The 18,011-nt window shown below is 39.4% G+C and overlaps 1 protein-coding gene across 1 annotated transcript in view; it reads right to left on the reverse strand.

The window, feature by feature from the left end:
* ASAH2 (N-acylsphingosine amidohydrolase 2) overlaps window positions 1-18,011 on the reverse strand; it is a 65,541-nt gene that overhangs the window by 11,762 nt on the left and 35,768 nt on the right. The window contains 8 exon segments of the mRNA XM_049856062.1: window positions 1,718-1,831; window positions 3,202-3,241; window positions 5,081-5,175; window positions 6,266-6,381; window positions 13,076-13,157; window positions 13,289-13,393; window positions 15,418-15,504; window positions 17,107-17,232. Coding sequence (XP_049712019.1) covers window positions 1,718-1,831; window positions 3,202-3,241; window positions 5,081-5,175; window positions 6,266-6,381; window positions 13,076-13,157; window positions 13,289-13,393; window positions 15,418-15,504; window positions 17,107-17,232 — 765 coding nt within the window.

Genomic DNA, 18,011 nt, shown 5'->3' on the forward strand with positions numbered 1-18,011 from the left:
TAAACTGAGTGCCCACAGTACTATCTGGGGGAGGACATTTAGCTCACAAAGCTGTGAACCACAGCCAACTACATCTCCTTTTATCTGATCTCTGGTTGTTCCACAGGAATCTCAATTCATCAAATCTAAAATGGAACCTTCTCAAGATTTGCCAGCTTTTCCCTGCAGCATTCTTCCAGTCTCCCATCCTTCTAACCTTCCAAGCGAGAATCACCTGGCAGTCACCTCAGACTCTTCTGTCTCCCTCATCTTACATCCTATAAGTCTCCAAATCTTGTCATTCTGTTGTTAGGTGCCCTCAAGTTGGTTCTGACTCACAGATACCCTATGTACAGCAGAACAAAACACTGCCCTGTCCTACACCATTTTCACAATATTGCTATGTTTCAGCCCATTGCTGCAGCCACTGTGTCAATCCATCTTGTTAAGGGTCTTCCTCTTTTTTGTTGGCCCTCTACTTTACCAAGCATGATGTCCTTCTCCAGGGTCTGGTCCCTCCTGATAACATGTCCAAAATACGTATAATGAAGTCTTACAGTCTTCCCTTCTAAGGAGAATTCTGGCTACACTTCTTTCAAACAGGTTTGTTCATTGTTTTGGCAGTCCATGGTATATTCAATATTCTTTGTCAACACCATAATTCAAAGGCATCGATTCTTCTTCTGTCTTCCTTATTCACTGTCAAGCTTTCACATGCATATGATGTGATTAAAAATACCAAGGAACACCTGATGGATTTGAACTGCAGACCTTTTTGGTTAGCAGGTGTAGCATTTAACCACTACGCCACCAGGGTTTCCTAACAATATGATATAAAAATATTTCTGGTTCCTATTTTTTTTTTTTTTATTGGTGTCAAAATCAGAGGTACTGCTAATGCTACTGTGGTTTGTGGCCAAAATTTAAAATTGGGGGAAATACTAAATGTCGGTTAGATAGTAGTAGAAAAGACATGTAATTTTTCCCATCAAGTTTGCCCCAGTTAAGAACTTTTATTCAACAGGATTTCCGCTAAGGCAGGGACATTAATGCAACGGAGAGCAGTGGAGCAGATTCCACCACTGGTGTTACTGAGCATTTGTCCAGGGGTAGGCTGCGTTGGATATACTGGAGATCATTAGTTATGGGACTTTTGGGCTGTTTTCATGTTTTAACTACTATTGTTAAAAAACTACTAGGCCTACTTTCTGAACTATTTATAAAACAAAAAAACAATAACATCAAAGAAAGAAAGAAAGATTACCAGCCACCAACCTGCCTAAACTCTTTGGACACCCTGTTTCTTAATCTACAACATGGACAGAGTAATACCTAACCCTACAGCTATTTTTTTAATGTTACTTAAGAGCCCATGTGCAAAATGCTTAGCCAGTGCTGTCGATACACAGTAACTATCAGTGGCAGTTTTCCCAGGTTCTACAAAGGCTTAAGGCACCAGATCCATTATGGATAGTAAGGAGTATTGCATGTCACGACCCAGGCTTATTACCTGTACCCCCAACAAAATACCTAATTTCAGGGAAGATGGAAGGCAGTGAAACTAGAATTCTGATCTGACCTTGGAAAAAATGAACATGGAATTTCCAATGCAATCTCTGGCTTATTATTCTCTCATCCGCCTTAAAGCAAAATCATCTCACAGAAACATGATTGGGAAAGTCTAGAAAGAAAATCTACATTCAGCACAGTAACCTTGGTGTTAGTTTATTTAAATGACAAGAAGGTTTTACTTTATCTGGTATTCTTCATAGGTGGTAATATAATGTGTATAAACATTGCATAGACCCGGAATAACAGCAGTCATACTCTGCATCCCGTAAGATGCAAACTCCTAGGAGCAAAGGCAGAGCCCAATAAAATTACTCTTCATCTTAAAGTATATTATCATTCAACTTGCTCTTACTGCACAGTCATAAGTTTGAATTATCAGTGTAAGAGGTTTCTCTTAGCCAAATTCTTCCTAATGATAAAAACTTAGGATACAAGATACCTTGATGAGAAGTTAGAGCCATAACTCTGCACTCTAATTAGGCAAGTCATGATCTATGAACATCTTAATGATTGCATTTGCAGGGGTAGAATCTTATTACTAAAATACAAATATTTTTATCAATTACCTAAAAATGATGATGGGTGGACATTAGCTAACCAGAGTAGTTATTCCTAGATCCAAGTAATAAGATATTTGTTGATTATGTCGTTTTAGAATCTTTTTCAATACTTCCTGATTGTAAACAAAATCATAAGTGAGGATAAAACACAGAATTCCCAACATGTGATATATTTTATTTAAACTGTTTACATGAGTTTAAGATGCTAGGTACTTAAGAGTTATCTGTTATTTAATCTATAAAACCTTTTAAATTATTAATACATAAATACCAATAAAATAATTTCAATATGACTACCATTCCCTTATAGTTTTAGTTTGGCCCTTATACCACCAGTGTTTCATAGTCACGTATAACCATTACTTTCAAGAAGTATGAAAATCTAGCCATCTTCAAAAAACAAACCAAACCCATTGCCATTGAGTTGACTGAGATTCACAGCCACCCTAGGACAGAGTAGAACTACTTACATAGGATTTCCAAGGCTGTAAATATTTATGGAGGATCCCTGGTGGTACAGTGGTTAAGAGCTCAGCTGCTAATCAAAAAGTCAGCAATTCAAATCCACCAGGTGCTCCTTGGAAACCCTATGGGGCAGTTCTACTCTGTCCTATAGGGTTGCAATGAGTCAGAATAGACTTGACGACAACGGGTTAATTATTCATGGAAGCAAACTGCCACATCTTTCTCCAGTGGATCCAGCTGGTGGGTTCGAACTGCCAACTTTTCAATTGGCAGTTGAGTGCTTAACCACTGCACATCCAGGGCTCCTTCTAGTCATCTTAACGAAAACCCACTGCTGTCGAGTTTGTTCCAACTGATAGTGAGCTTATAGGACAGAGTAGAACTGCCCTATAAGGTTTCCAAGGCCATGAATTTTTACGGAAGCAGAATGCCACATCTTTCTCCTATGCTAGTCATCTTGAAAAAAAAATTTAGGAAGGATAAATTTAGAAGGTGCTAGATCATATGAGTCGGAATCAACTTGATGGCCATGGGTTTTAGAACACAGAGATAGTGATTTTTTTCCTCTTCACCAAATATGAAAAAATTCAGGAATTCACATTTAGGTATTTTATTTTTAACTTACTGCTTGAACAGCCTCCCGAAGTCTTCGTCCAGACATGGTCCTGAGTCAAGAAAACAGAATTATCTAAGTGTTTTCCTACTTAAAATGTGGTTACAGTATACAGAAAGCCTTGTAGTGAAAGCCAAAAAGTTACCCTGGCTCATTACACAGCAGAGAAGTATGCAGGAACTCAATGACCATGCAAAGCGAAAACTGGACTTTTTTTTTTTTCTTGTCTGTCCTATCTTTAAAATATATTTAAAAACAAATCCAAATCTGAAAACAGTCAACTAACCAAAGGAAAGAAACAGAATCAGGGAATATCACTGGCAAAATATCACAAACATTTTTCATTCACTGACTCAACAAAATATATTGGTTACATTCTATGTTATAAGAACCAAAACAGGTTAAGAATCTACTGTTCCTGTCCACAAGGAACTGATCATTTCACTCATTTACTTAACCCTTCAACCAAACACTGAGCACTTTCTGTGCACCAGGCCCACTTCTAGGTGCTAAGGATTCAGCAGTATGGAGCTTACATTCCACTGAGGGAAGATAGTCAATAAGCAAATTAAAAATGAGGCGATAATAAGTGCTATGGAGAATAATAAAGCACAGTAAGAATGAAAGGGCATGGTTGTGGTCTTGGTGGTGATGTGGTTGTGATGATGGTTATAGAGTATAACCTGGACTGACATCTTTGTTAAAGTGAATTTTGATCAGAGAATTGAAGGAATAAAAGAACCACCATAAGGACAACCAGAGGGAGAGTATTCCACGCAGAGGGCATCATAAGTTCAAAGATCCTGAGAAAAGATCATGCTTGGTGAGTCTGGGACCTGCAGTGAGACCAAGGTGGCTGAAGTAGCAGTAAGTAAGACATGGCTGAAGTAGAGTACTAAGAAATCAGATAAGAGAGGTTGCCAAACACCAGATCAAGTAGGGGCTTGTAGGATATTAAATGGGTTTGAGGATTAACTAGAGTGAGATGGGAACGTGTATTGGAAGGTTCTGATGGGGCAGTGACATGATCTAACTTATGTTTTTAAAATGGATTACTCTGGCTACTGTGTAATTGAGGAAAGACAATAGAGAGGCAAGGAGGAAAGCAGAGACCAAAGAGGAGGTATTGCAACAATCTAGGTGAGAGATAACGGTGGCTTAGACCAGAGAGAAAGTGGTAGAAAGTGTTGGGTAGAATGCATAGAATTTGCTGATGGATTGAGTTAGAGAAACGAAAAAAAGAAAGGTTCAAGTATGACTCCAAAATTTAGGGCCTGTGCAATTGGAAGGATATAAAATTACCATTGACTGAGATAGGAAAGGCTGCATACAGAGCAGCTTTAAAACATCCCTCTGTATTTTTAATGCCTAAACTAATTGTTCCAAGAACCTATATTTTAAGGTTATTTCAAGTCTTTCTGCTGACATTCTAATTCACAGTCTCATTTAGAGTAAAACCTGTGAAAGTGGGAACCTTTGTAAAGCAGAAACCTGTCAGTAATGGAAAGTTCAAATATTTTCCACTAAAACAAGCAATAGAAAAATGGTAAGACTGCACCCTGTCAAAAGCAGAAGTTTTCGAGAACTGGCAAAACAAGATAGTCCCATAGAGTTCCAGCTCTCACAGATTTCGCTGTAATTTGGAACAATAAATTTTCACATTTTCATGTTTGCTTCAATGATGCCTGGAGTTACCCCACCAGTAGCAGGTGTAGACAGACTCCTTCTTCAGAGGCCCCTCAACAAAAGAGGGCAGGAATTTTTGTCACTCTTGCCAAACCTAATGCAGCAGGATCAAAGGGGTAATATAGAATTATCTGCCACTGATGAAAAGTGGTGACAACAGAAACACACACAAGAAACATGTAACTAAGAAATACAAAGAACTTACGTAAGCTCCCCTGGGATGGCAGCTATGGCCAAAGACCCGAGAGTAATAAGCTGAACATCAACAATATCTGGGTGCCAAGGGTGAGGTTTGGTCAGCTGAAAACACAAAAATTGTGTTAGGAATATTATTTTTTCTACGGTTAAGAGACAGATGATGTTCACTAAAATTCCTTTATTAAAGAATTTAAAATGTTTTCAACTGGTTTTGGTCTTTCATCCTAGGTTTTCTTTCTCATCCATGATGTAGTATTAAATACTCAATCTGGGTATTTCTGTTTTGGTCATAACATTTGAATCTCAAATGCCAATGCCCCATGAACGTGGATTTATTTTCTCATTAGTGAGGTTTTAGGTGGATTTCTTATTGTGGAATCAATCACGACATGTAACAGACAACTGAGGTTCTCCTAGAGTACTGTGGTGACTTTCCTTACATAAAATTAGAGAGTCTTTTCCAGGAATTCCATGATTTAGAATAGGTTAGTTTAAGGATTTCTCTTTTTACTCGATCATACAACTTTAAGTTTTCAGTTCTCAAGTCTTGCTTTATTTTCCAAAGTCTCTCCAAAAGGATCTATCCTTTTCCAAACTCAGATTGGCGTAGAACCTTCTCCTCCGTTTCCTTCCTTTCCTCTTTCCTACGAATTTCAATTTCTATTTAAAAATTTTCTATCTTGGCAACACATGTTTTTATGCACACTGGATGATCTTTAAACATTTAGAATGTCAAAGCACTGTTCCAAAGCAGTGATAATAGAAGATTGCTTTAGTTAACAATGTTGCCTGAATCTAAAAGAGTTGAGACATGACAATGTTCTTTTATACATAACCAGTGATAGTCTCCTCTTCAGAGAATTATATGTAGACTCTCTTCCTAGAGCCAATATAAATGAATTCTGAATAAGACAAATGTTAATCTTATCTGTCCTTCCCAACTATTCTAATCATTACTTTTATTTATCATAGATGCAAAAAACTAGATCAGTATATGTAATAATCATGCCCCTTATTCCTTAGATTAAGACTCATAACAGCCATATTTTAAGTTAATCCACGTAAAAATTTAATGTGAGAATAGCTAAATAACATTTCCTATGTCAATAGAAATCTACCATTCATTATCTGACAATTTACAAATTAAAACACGAAATATGTTAATTTCAATATGATAATTAACCTGCGTTACCTCGCCAGTGTGAAGAAGGATTGGCTTTGGCTTATGACATTCTTTGATTTCTTCAGATGGCTTGCCCAGGATTTGGTCCCGAATGGTGTCCCAAAAAGGATCCCCTTCTGTTTTCCCTATTAGAAATGTTATATTTAATCTGATTTCTTGAACCAACCCTGTGGAAAAGTCATCATTTCCATGAATATTGTACAGAAATTCTTCTAAGAGTTTCAGAAATATTACTAAGGTTGTTGCTGAATGAAGTCAAACAGTTTAAAAATATCCTGTACATCCTAAAACAGGAATATTTAATTAATTAGATCCTCATGGCAGTCAGTACACTAAAAGAATACATTTTTTCAACATCCTTAACGTTGTATTTCTATTGCTCTTGCTCACCCATGTTGAAAATAAAAACAATCTAAAATAATTAGCTCTAGATACATGACGTCCTTTGTCGTTAACTGAAAGGTTGGAGGTTGAAGTCCACCCAGAGCCACCTCAAAAGAAAGGCCTGGCAATCAACTTCTGAAAGGTCAGCCGCTGAAAATTCTGTGGCGCACAGTTCGACACACATGGGTTCGCCATGAGTCAGAATTGACTCAACAACAATCAGTGGTGATGGTTGAACGTTATACTTAATGGTGAAAGGCTGAATGTTTTTCCCCCAAGATTGGGAACAAGACAAGGATGTCTACTCTTGCTACTTCAATTCAACATGAACTGGAGGTTCTAACCAGGGCAATTAGGCAAGAAAAAGAAACAAAAGTCACCCAGGTTGGCAGAAATATGTAAAAACTATCTCTATGTATACAGGACTTGGTCTTATATACATAAAAAAAAAAAACTAAAAGAACCCACCAAAAAACTATTAGACCTAATAAATGAGTTCAGTAAGATTTTAGGATACATTATCAATTACAGAAAACAATTTTATTTCTATATACTTGCAATGAACAATTTAAAAATTAGAAAAAGAAAATTCCATTTACGATAGGAACAAAATGAAAAAACAAGAATAAATTTAACAAAAAAAGCGCAAAATTTATACACTGGAAACCACAAAACATTGTTGAAATAAATTAAAGAAGATCTACCCTATTTTTTCACATATAGCGTGCCCACGTAAATAGCAGGAATGCACTTACATAGCACAGAAATAACTAAATTATGTTAAAAGTTCTGACATAACTGCGCTGCCCCCATGCACTTGAAGTCCATGTCTCATGACATTTCACAAAGCTAATCTGAGCCTCCTTCGATAGTCCAAAATGTTACTTTTGATCATGTGTGTATAATAAAGGTATAACCCGTGGTCAGGAAGTCATGGATCGAGTTTGGTAGTGCCCCAGTAATTGGAAAATAAGCACTTGAGACTGTGTGTTTGGTCTGGGGCAGTTTGCGTCCTGGCCTGAGAGTGGTGGAGCTCCTCGTAGTAGATCTGCACCCTGGTATGTCGCAGCAGAGACAGGTGAGAGAGCCGGGTGGAGTGCTGCCACTGGGCTGCCACAGCCCAAGCATGGGTTGGTCCCACAATGGGTGGGGGCCATTGTCCGTGTGCGCCCAGGTGTGCAATGCTGGCTCCTTGTGAAGCCAGGTGGCAGGATGGTACAGGTATGGCCCCTGGCCCCGGGACTCCCCAGGCGGCCAGTCAGACCCGTGTCGTCTGAGCACGGGACGCGTAACCTCTCTGCACCCACGCCGTCATGCCCACCCCATGGCATCAGCGCGGGCAGGAGGGCCAAACGGCATGAGCTTGACAGCTAGCAAGCCAGACGTGGGGTGGAATGAACGCAGCTGTGGAATGCTGGCCTCACCTGCCTGCATAGCTTCTCTGGCCCAGAGTGCGTACAGACCGGCGAACCATCTGGACTGGGGCCTGGCTGTTTCCAGGGCGCAAAAAGTGATTTCTTCCTGCATTGGGGAAAGCAGTTTGTGGAGCAGGGAAGGAATCCTGCCAGGAAAGGGGCTGCTTTAGAAATTCGAGGGCAGGCTGGTGAGGATCTGTTGCTTGGAACCAAACCTCTCCTCAACAGACACTAAGATAAAGATCTAACATTGAATTCCTTGGACAGAAAAAAAAAATTGAAGTTAGCAACATATGAAAAAAAGATTGGCTTAGCGCACTCATGAAAATAACGCATGGGGTGTTGTGCTGTATGCAAAAACATTTTTTAAAAAAACCCACTGCCGTTGAGTCAATTCCGACTCATAGGGACCCTATATGACAGAGTAGAACTGCCCCATAGAGTTTCCAAGGAGCGCCTGGCAGATTTGAACTGCCGACCTCTTGGTTAGCAGCCGTAGCACTTAACCACTATGCCATGAGGGTTTCCAAAAAACATATAACTATGTGTTATTTGGATAAAAATATGGTAAATAAATGAGAAAACATGCCATATTCATGGATCAGAAGACCAAATATTGTTTAAATAACAATACTACACAGATTGATCTACAGATTCAACCCGATCCCTATCAGAATCTGGGCTGACTTCTTTGTAGAAATTGACAAACTGATTGTAAAATTCATACAGAATTGCAAGGGACCAAAATGATCTTCAAAAAGAACAAAGTAGGAATATTCATACTTCCAGATTTCAACACTTACTACAAAGCTAAGTAACCTAGACAGTGTAGTAGTGGCACAAGGATAAATATGTATAGATCAATGGAACAGAATTGAGAGTCTAGATATAAAACCGTATGTCTACAATCAATTGATTTTTTGACAAGGGTGCTAAGACTGTTTAATGGGAAAAGAATAGTCTTTTCAATAAATGGTACAGGGACAACTGGGTAACTACATGCAAAAGAATGAAATTGGATACTTCACACCATAAAAAGAATGTACCTCAAAATGGATCAAAGACCTAAATGTAAGAGCTAAAAACTCTAAAATTCTTAGAAGAAAACATAGGGGTAAATCTTCATGACCTCAAATTTGGCAAAACATTCTTAGATATGACACAAAAAACACAAGCAACAAAAGAAAAAAATAGACAATTTGGACTTCATGAAAATTAAAAACTTCTGTGGTTCAAAGATGTCTCCCACAGAATGGGAGAAAATATTTACACATCATATATCTAATAAAGGACTTATATTTAAAATACATAAAGAACTTCTACAGCTCAATAATTAAAAAAATCTAACTTAAAAATGGGCAAAGGATTTGAATAGACATTTCTCTAAGGAAGATATACAAACGGCCAATAAACACATGAAAAGAGGTTCAGCATCATTAGTCATCAGGTAAGTGCAAATCAAAATCACAATGAGATACCACTTCGCACCCACTACCAATAAACCAGCCGCCATCAAGTTGATTCCAACTCATGACAGCCCCACGTATATCAGAGTAAAATTGTGCTCCATAGGGTTTTCATGGCTCATTTTTCAGAAGTAGATCTCCAGGCCTTTCTTCTGAGATGCCTCTGGGTGGACTTGAACTGACAACCTTTTAGTTAACAGCTGAGCACTTAACCATTTGTACCACCCAAGGACTCCTCACACTCACTAGGATGGCTATAATCAAAAAGCCAGGTAATAACAAATCTTGGCAAAGATGTAGAGAAATCAGAACCCTCATATATTCCTGGTGGGAATATAAATGGTGTAGTTACTTTGGAAAACAGTCTGACAGTTCCTGAAACAACTAAGTACAGTCACTATACTACACCTGAGGTCACCATGAGTCAGGATCGGCTCAACAATAACAATAATAATGATATAACACAGCAATTCCACTCCTAGTTGTATACCCAAGAAAAATGAAAACATATGTTCTCATAAAACTCATACATGAATATTCAAAGCAGCATTATTCAGAAAAACCAAGAGAAGGAAACAACCCAAATGCCCATCAATGGGTGAATGAATAAACAAAATGTGGTATATCCATGCAATGGAATATTACTCGCTCAAAGGAATAAAGTACTGATATATGTTACAACATGGATGAACATTGAAAACATTATACTAAGTAAAAGAAGTCAGACACATAAGGACAAATACTGTATAATTAGACTCATGAAATGTCAAGAATAGGGAAATCTATAGAGACAGAAAGTAGTACTTGCCAAGGGGTGAGGGGAGGCTTTTGAGAGCTAGCTGGTGATAACTAAGGGGTACAAGGTTTCTTTTGGAGGTGATGAAAATATTCTAAAACGTACTGTTGTCATGGTTTCATATGTCTTTAAATATACTAAAAACCATTGGATTGTATACTTTAAATGAGTGAACTATACAGTATGTGAATTTTATTTCAATAAAGCAGTTTTTAAAAAATGATTGTTTTAGAGTATTAGACCAAACTAGATGAAAGATTACTAGGCAGTGGGTAAGAGCTATGGCTGCTAACCAAAAGGTCAGCAGTTCGAATCCATCAGGCACTCCTTGGGAACCCTGGGGGGCAGTTCTACTCTGTCCTATAAGGTCGCTATAAGTCAGAATCAACTCAACGGCAACAGGTTTGGTTTTTCGGCTTGGTATGACGTCAAATAGATCATAATTGCAACTGTATTTCTTAATTTTTTTTTAATTAATGGCTCTAAAATATATATACATAAAAGAGAAGAATAAAAGACAAAATGTTCCCTGTAGGTGATATTCTTTTCAATGTTTTCCATTTTCTCTACTTTACAATGCATATTACTTCAGTGATAATCATGATAAAACTATAAAAGCTAAAATAATTAGGCATTTCAGTGGTAAATTTGTGGAAATATACACAAGGAGAGAACCTGGGACTACATGCCTTAGGCTCCTAGGGGCCTCTACCGGATGAAGACCAGCTCCATTAAAGGCATCAGGAAAGTGAACACTAACAACCAGATGGTCGATCCTCTTCATATCACTGAAGGTACGATTCTCCTCCCCACTGTCTCAACCCTACTCCAGCCCCAACTCAATTTAAAATTAATCATCTGTAGATTGAAATGCAAAAGGAATCTGTCTCTGATTATATTTGAATTAATGGAAAGCCAAATTACAAAGGGTCCTCTATCCTTGGGAAAATCTGAGCTGTCATATGCAAACCTGCAAAACCTGCACACCCTTGGGTTCAAAAATAAAAATAACAAATGTCTGGCTGCAACTAAAACTTAGCGGGGAACAGAACCCTGAAGCCTCATGTCTTAGTTATCTAGTGCTGCTATAACAGAAATATCACAAGTAGATGGCTTTAACAAAGAGAAATTTATTTTCTTACAGCCTAGTAGGCTAGAAGTGCAGATTCAGGGCGCCAGCTCCAGGGGAAGGCTTTGTGTCTCTGTCTGCTCTGGAGGAACGTCCTTCTCATCAATCTTCCCCTGGACTAGGAGCTTCTCCTTGAAGTAACCCTGGGTCCAAAGGATGTGCTTGACTCCTGGTGCTGTTTTCTTGGTGGTATGAGGTCCCCCACTCTCTGCTCACTTCCCTTCCCATTTATCTCTTGTAAAATAAAAGGAAGTGCAGGCCACACCCCAGGGAAACTCCCTTTACTTTGGATCAGGGATGTGACCTTAGTAAAGGTGTTACAATCCCACTCTAATCCTCTTTAACATAATCTAATCTTGCCTCATTAACCACAGGAAGAGATTAGGATTCATAACACATACGAAAATTACAATCACAAAATGGAGTACAACCACACAATACGGGGGAATCATGGCCTAACCAAGTTGACACATATTTTGGGGGGACATGATTCAATCCATGACAGTCCACTCTTTGGCCCCCAAAATTTCATGTCCTTGACACATGTAAAACACATTCACTCCATCACAGCAAAATTCTTAAATCAACTCCAAGTCCAAAATCGAAAAAATTCCTCTTCATCTGTGAAATCTAGAATACAAGTTATCTGCTGCCAAAGTACAATAGCAGAACAGGCACAAGCTAGACATTTCCATTATAAATGGGAGAAATCGGAGGAAAAGGAGGAATAATAGGCATCAAGCAAGTTAGCAGAACACATCACATTAGCCCTTAAGGCTTTGAAGATAATCCTCTGTTCTCCAAGATAATTTACATAATGGCCCTGCCTTCCAGATTCTAGGTATTGGCCACACTCTGCATGTTCTGAGTAGAGGTCCCTTGGCCCTGGGCTTCAGCTTCACCTTCCAAGCCCGTTGAGACAGCAACTCTGCTCCCTAAGCTTTAAGCACAACATTCCCCTAGTCCATTTGAGTGGCAACTCCACCCTTAGAAATACCAGAGGCCATGGCTCCACGCTTCGAGACCCTAGAGGTGCTGGTCATACCCTTTGATACTCAGCAACTCAGCTCCCTGTGTTCCTTGTCTCTTTAGCTTCAGCTTCTTGGTTCCTTGGCCTCTTGGTTCCTCAGGCCTTTCTGCCTGCATCTGCCCCCCTGGGTCAAGTGTTCCAAAGCTCAGTAGCTCCACCAATTAAGTGCCCGTAGGCACCCCACTCTGACAAGAAGCCTCTTGCGCACAGGCACTCAACTGTCTTGCTCCATGGGTCGGCTCCAGCGCTGCTTCTCACTGAACTCCTGGTTCTGCTGCTGCCAGTCCTTTGCTGCTGCCGGTCCTCTGCTGTTGCCAGTCCTCTGCTGCTGCTTCTCACCATCTGCACCATGTCTGGCGGTAACAGTTCTCCTCACTTCCTTCTGAGTCCTCTATCCATTCACAGTTTCAAAACCATTTCCACATTTTAGGTACCTGTTAGAGCAACACCACACTCCTGGTACCAAATTCTGTCTTAGTTATCCAGTGGGAATATTGGGAATCATGGCCTAACCAAGTTGACATATATTTTCAGGGGACGGAATTCAGTCCATGACACCTCAGTACCCAGAACCAGAGATTTCATCAGACTCTACTCACCCTGTGTAAAATTGAGGCCTCCAACTCCATCAACTGTGCCGGCTGCAAAGCTGTAGCACAATGCTGGTTTACAGGTTTTTGCCTAAAAGAGAGGTTTTAAAAACAAAACAAATAAGCAGAAAAGAAAATAGAAGTTAAGCTGCAAGTAAATAACGAGATCAGCCCAGAGCTTTTATTCTGGTGACACAATTAGAGTGACTCAGTGACACTTACGGTATGTGTGGAATTGAGCCAGATGGTGACATCTGTCATATTCACCCACTGGTGAGCAGAAGCAAGTGGTCCAGTTACCTCCTAGGAAGCAGAGTCATAGAGTTCCTAGAAAACCCACACAGGCTTGGTGTTACAAGTAAAATCAACAACACAAATTCTACCATATCTACCCAATAAGCAACAATTTCAGAAAGCAGTTCTCAGCAAAGCTGTTGTCTTCCTGGCTGCTTAGAAATAGTCTGCTACCCATGTAAATGCAGCTAGCAACCCCAGTTGCTTCCCAGAAGCTTGAAAGCCCCAAGACTGTTAACCTGTGTCTACTCACACAAATCTGAGACTCCAGTGAAAGAGGCAGTGGCACAGATGGCCGCAATCTCACTTGAAAGACAGTCAAGAAAATTTAAGATTATGAGTACCAGTACCAGTTGCCACTGAGTCAATTCCTACTCATGGTGACCTCATGTGTATCAAAGCAGAACTGTGCTCCAAAGAGGTTTCAATGGATGATTTCTTTTAAGTAGATTGACAGGCCTTTTTTTCAAGGTTCCTATGGGTGAACTTGAACAGCCAACCATTCAGTTAGCAGCAAAGCGTGTTAACTGTTTGCACTGCCCAGGGACTCCAAGATTAGGAGGATTAGCCAAATTAATTTCTTTGCCAGAATGAGTCTATCTTCAGGCTTCCCCCATGGAGTATCCCTCTCAGAACCCTCAAGTCCTCTAACATGGCTGGTACCAAGGGATGGCCTGAAAGATATCAGGCTCTATATAATCTGCATCAGCCCCAGACCAGCCCCACATCTGCTCTTAATTTTTTTCAATATGGCCAATTGATGCCTTTTCAATCTTATGGAAATTGTGAGTAAAAATATGTTTAGAAACTTCTGTTTTTATTGATCTTCATCATACAATACAGGCACACCCACTAAGCACAAGTCCCTTTGCCTGACACCTAGCCCATTTCCATTCTGTCCGCATCCCAGTTTTGAGAACCATACGTGAGCTCCCATTAGTAGCACCAGCTGCAACCTGTCTTCCCAATGAAGAGGGAGATTGTACCTTCTGAGAAGAGAATACAGAATGTGGGGCAAATCACTGTGGCTCCCAGGCCCATAAAAAAAAAAAAAAATTTTTTTTTTTTTTTGGCCCATAAACAGTAACAAAATCTCTGACACCGAAGTGTGTCATTGGCACACACCCTAAATAGAATCTCTTAATTTAGAATCATCCACTGATAATACCACAGTAATTAAACTGCAGCAAGTAGGCTGGCTGGTGCCACCAACTTTGATGTTTTTTAAAGTGCTTTTGTTCTTCCTTAATTGCTCCTGAAACAGTTTAGATCCTTGGAACAAAACATTTACTTACACACACACACACACACACACACACGACAGAGGTATGAGTAAACTATAAAGAGGAAGGGATTTAACTCTGTATCATACCAACTTAAGGTCACCATTTTTCTTTTTAAGAAATCTGTCTCCACAGAAACGGACACAAAAAATGGAACACAAAATTTAGGAGAGAGATGAGGTTAGGGTAATTCATAGTAATCTCACTGGGGACCACTTCTCTCTCCATCAGAAATTTTTAAGAAAAGAAGAAAAATGGATAATCTCTGCCACATCAAAGAATGCTAGGAATTAACTTGAATTCAAATTGTGAGAACTGGGAGTTGGGCCTCTCAGCTTTGCTTTCTCACCAAAGGAATAGTTAGAGGTGGTCAGATGACTTAGCAGGCATAAGCCTGAGAGAATTCTGAGAACAGCCTGCCTAATTTGGATCAGTCTGGTTTTATCTGAGGCCACATTAGTTGAAAACCTTACTGTATCACCCCACTCTCTGAAGCAAGTGCTCTGACTAAAATAGAATGTTTTCCCAATGACTTGGTTTTAAATGTACTTCCTGTAAGAAGCCAAACCCGAGCATTCAGAGAGAGGATCTTGTGTGGCTCATGAAAGCAACCTCCTTAACTGACGTGTAACTTCATTCACTCTGCCAGATTCCCCAGCACTGCCCAAGCTCTTGCTGTCTTTCTTAAAAATATTGACTTCCTAATGAACAGTGTCAGCAGATTTTAAAGAATAATTTTAAATGAAGGTGAAAGGAACTGGGCCCATGACTTACCTTGGCTCTCTGATATATGGATCGTCCTATAATTTGTGTGCTGTCAAGCATATCATTTCCAGGTCCTGTGGCAATGCACATAGCAGGCTGGAAAAAAAAACAAGGAAAGATGCCTTCTTACAGAAAAAAGCGATTATTTTAAGGAATGGGAAATTAAAACTGAACCTCAGCAAATAGATTTTTTTAAAGCCACGTTGAATCGTTTTTTTCCAGAAATTCTCTCAATTTACAGACTAAAAAAAACAAACCAAACCCGTTGCCATCGACTCATAGCGACCCGATAGGACAGGGTAGAACTGCCCCCATAGGGTTTCCAAGGAGCTTCTGGTGGATTTGAAATGCTGACCTTTTGTTTAGCAGCCATAGCTCTTAACCACTACATCACCAGGGTTTCCATTTACAGACTAGGATAAACAAAATCATGCATGGAATTGGAGCAGTAACTGTCTTCAGAAATTATCTATTCCAGCACCTTCCTTTTAAAGATAAGGAAATTGAGGCTCAGCTGGGTTAGAAGTAGCCAAGACTCGAAGCCAGGTCATGCCATTTCCTGCAGTCTTTCTACGTAGTTAGTTCCCATCTATGACTCTTGCTCATGATCACCTTAAATTGAAACTCAGCTAAAATTATATTGGAACAACTAGCTGGCCCTTTGGAAAAAATCAATAAATAAATTTGGCTCTATATTTTACTTCTTACATCAAAAAAATTTGAGATCAATCAAATACTTAAATATTAGAAATGGAATGGATAGATAAATACAAAGCAAGAGGTGTGAGAGTAGGAACTTCTGGGACGAGCAGAGGGTTGAAGGGAGAAAGGCAATTTGCGACTTTGACTTTTTACTACTCACTGCTTCCAAGTTGTTTGAATTTTTACAGCAAGATTTTTTAATTATGTAATTTAAAAAGAAAGAAAAGCAATTTCGATCTTAAATTAAAAAAAAAAAAAAAAGACCCTGTCGACATTATAGGGAGCCCTGGTTGCACAATGGTTAGGCACCTGACTGCTAACCAAAGGGTTAGTGGTTCAAACTTACCCAGCCACTCCGTGGAAAAAAGACCCAGTGATCTGCTCCCATAAAGGTTAACCCCAAAACCAAAACCCATTGCTATCGAGTCTATTCCAACTCATAGCAACCCTATAGGACAGAGCAGAACTGCCTCATACGGTTTCCAAGGAGCACCTGGTGGATTCGAACTGCCGACCTCCATAAAGATTACAGCCTAGAAAATTCTGTGGGGCAGTCCTGCTCTGTCACGGGGGTTTGTTATAAATCAAAATTGACTCAGTGACACCTAACAACAACAACATAGACTTATAAAAAAAAAAAGACTTATAATCAGTAAGAAATGTTTCAGGCAGGCAGGTTTTGGTAACAATTTGTGACTTGAGAAATGCCAAGACAAAATGTTTCAGATTGTCCAAGTTTAGGATATTTAATCTCTGACATTTACTAAATGGTTTTTCCATTCAAAAAACTTAAGTCAATAAGTAGAAAAATATAATTTTACCCAACTGAAATTTAGGGGTTTTGACAAGGAGGGTACTTTTGAGAAGAGCAGGTGCTAGAGGTAAGTAGGCCAGTATATGCTTGAGGAAAACATATTTGTAAATTACTGGTGACTATCCAAAGTAATATGTACATGAGATGCAAAAGTAAAGGTTTTAGGTGCCACAATTACCTACCCCGCCAATGGGACAAGAGCTATTGAAGTTATCACAGGACTCTCCAGTGTTGATGCAATGTGGGCCAAGAATATTGGGGGACACATCTCTCAGGTTTGATGAAGCAAAAGCTGCTACATATGGTCCCTGCCAAAGAAACATCCGATTGCCTTTTATGCTGTCTTCTTTTCTACAGTAACTTCCATTAAAAATGCAAACATTCAGTCCACTCTGGTGAACTATGCAAAATAATTTGCAGACAGTAAAAGGAGTATGTACAATGTTATGAAAAAAATTATTTCTGAAAAGACTCACACTGCAGTCAGTGTATGTATTATTACTGAAAATGTCCCCATTTCCAATAAGTTGTTTCAAGTTGGACATGTTCAAACTTCTGCCTCAAAACAGAGACATTTTGACAAGAAACACTGTGCAAAAACAAATCCTAAAATGCTGACCCATCAGTCTAGCCTCTGGTGTTTTCGCTGAAACTCGGAGATTCATTTGCCCTTTAAAAGTAAATATGGGCTTAAAAAGGAAAGAGCAAATCTACATTTTCCTATTACAAAACTGAACCCAATGTACCATCCACTTTCCTGACCTGCCCACTCTATATCTTTTCTCTATCTTTTCACCATGAGGTAAACAGCGCATAACCTTTTAGAATGGGGCAAGCCATTATCCTCAACCCAACTGGTCTATGAATCCACCTTAAATGCCTTAGATTTCTTAGGGAAAGAGATAAGCAAATATTAGCGGGCAGAAGTCTTTTTTGATATGAAAATGATAATTTATCCAAAGCGCTTAGCACCCAGCCAGTAATCATAAATATGTACCTACTTTCTTTTCCCTAAAACTACAGGCTAAAATGGCGGGGGGGGGGGGAGGAGGTGGGGTGGTGGGGTGAGGCTGAGTTATATCAACAA

Source organism: Elephas maximus, chromosome 16 (genome assembly GCF_024166365.1).
Source record: "Elephas maximus indicus isolate mEleMax1 chromosome 16, mEleMax1 primary haplotype, whole genome shotgun sequence".
Lineage (NCBI taxonomy): Eukaryota > Metazoa > Chordata > Mammalia > Proboscidea > Elephantidae > Elephas > Elephas maximus.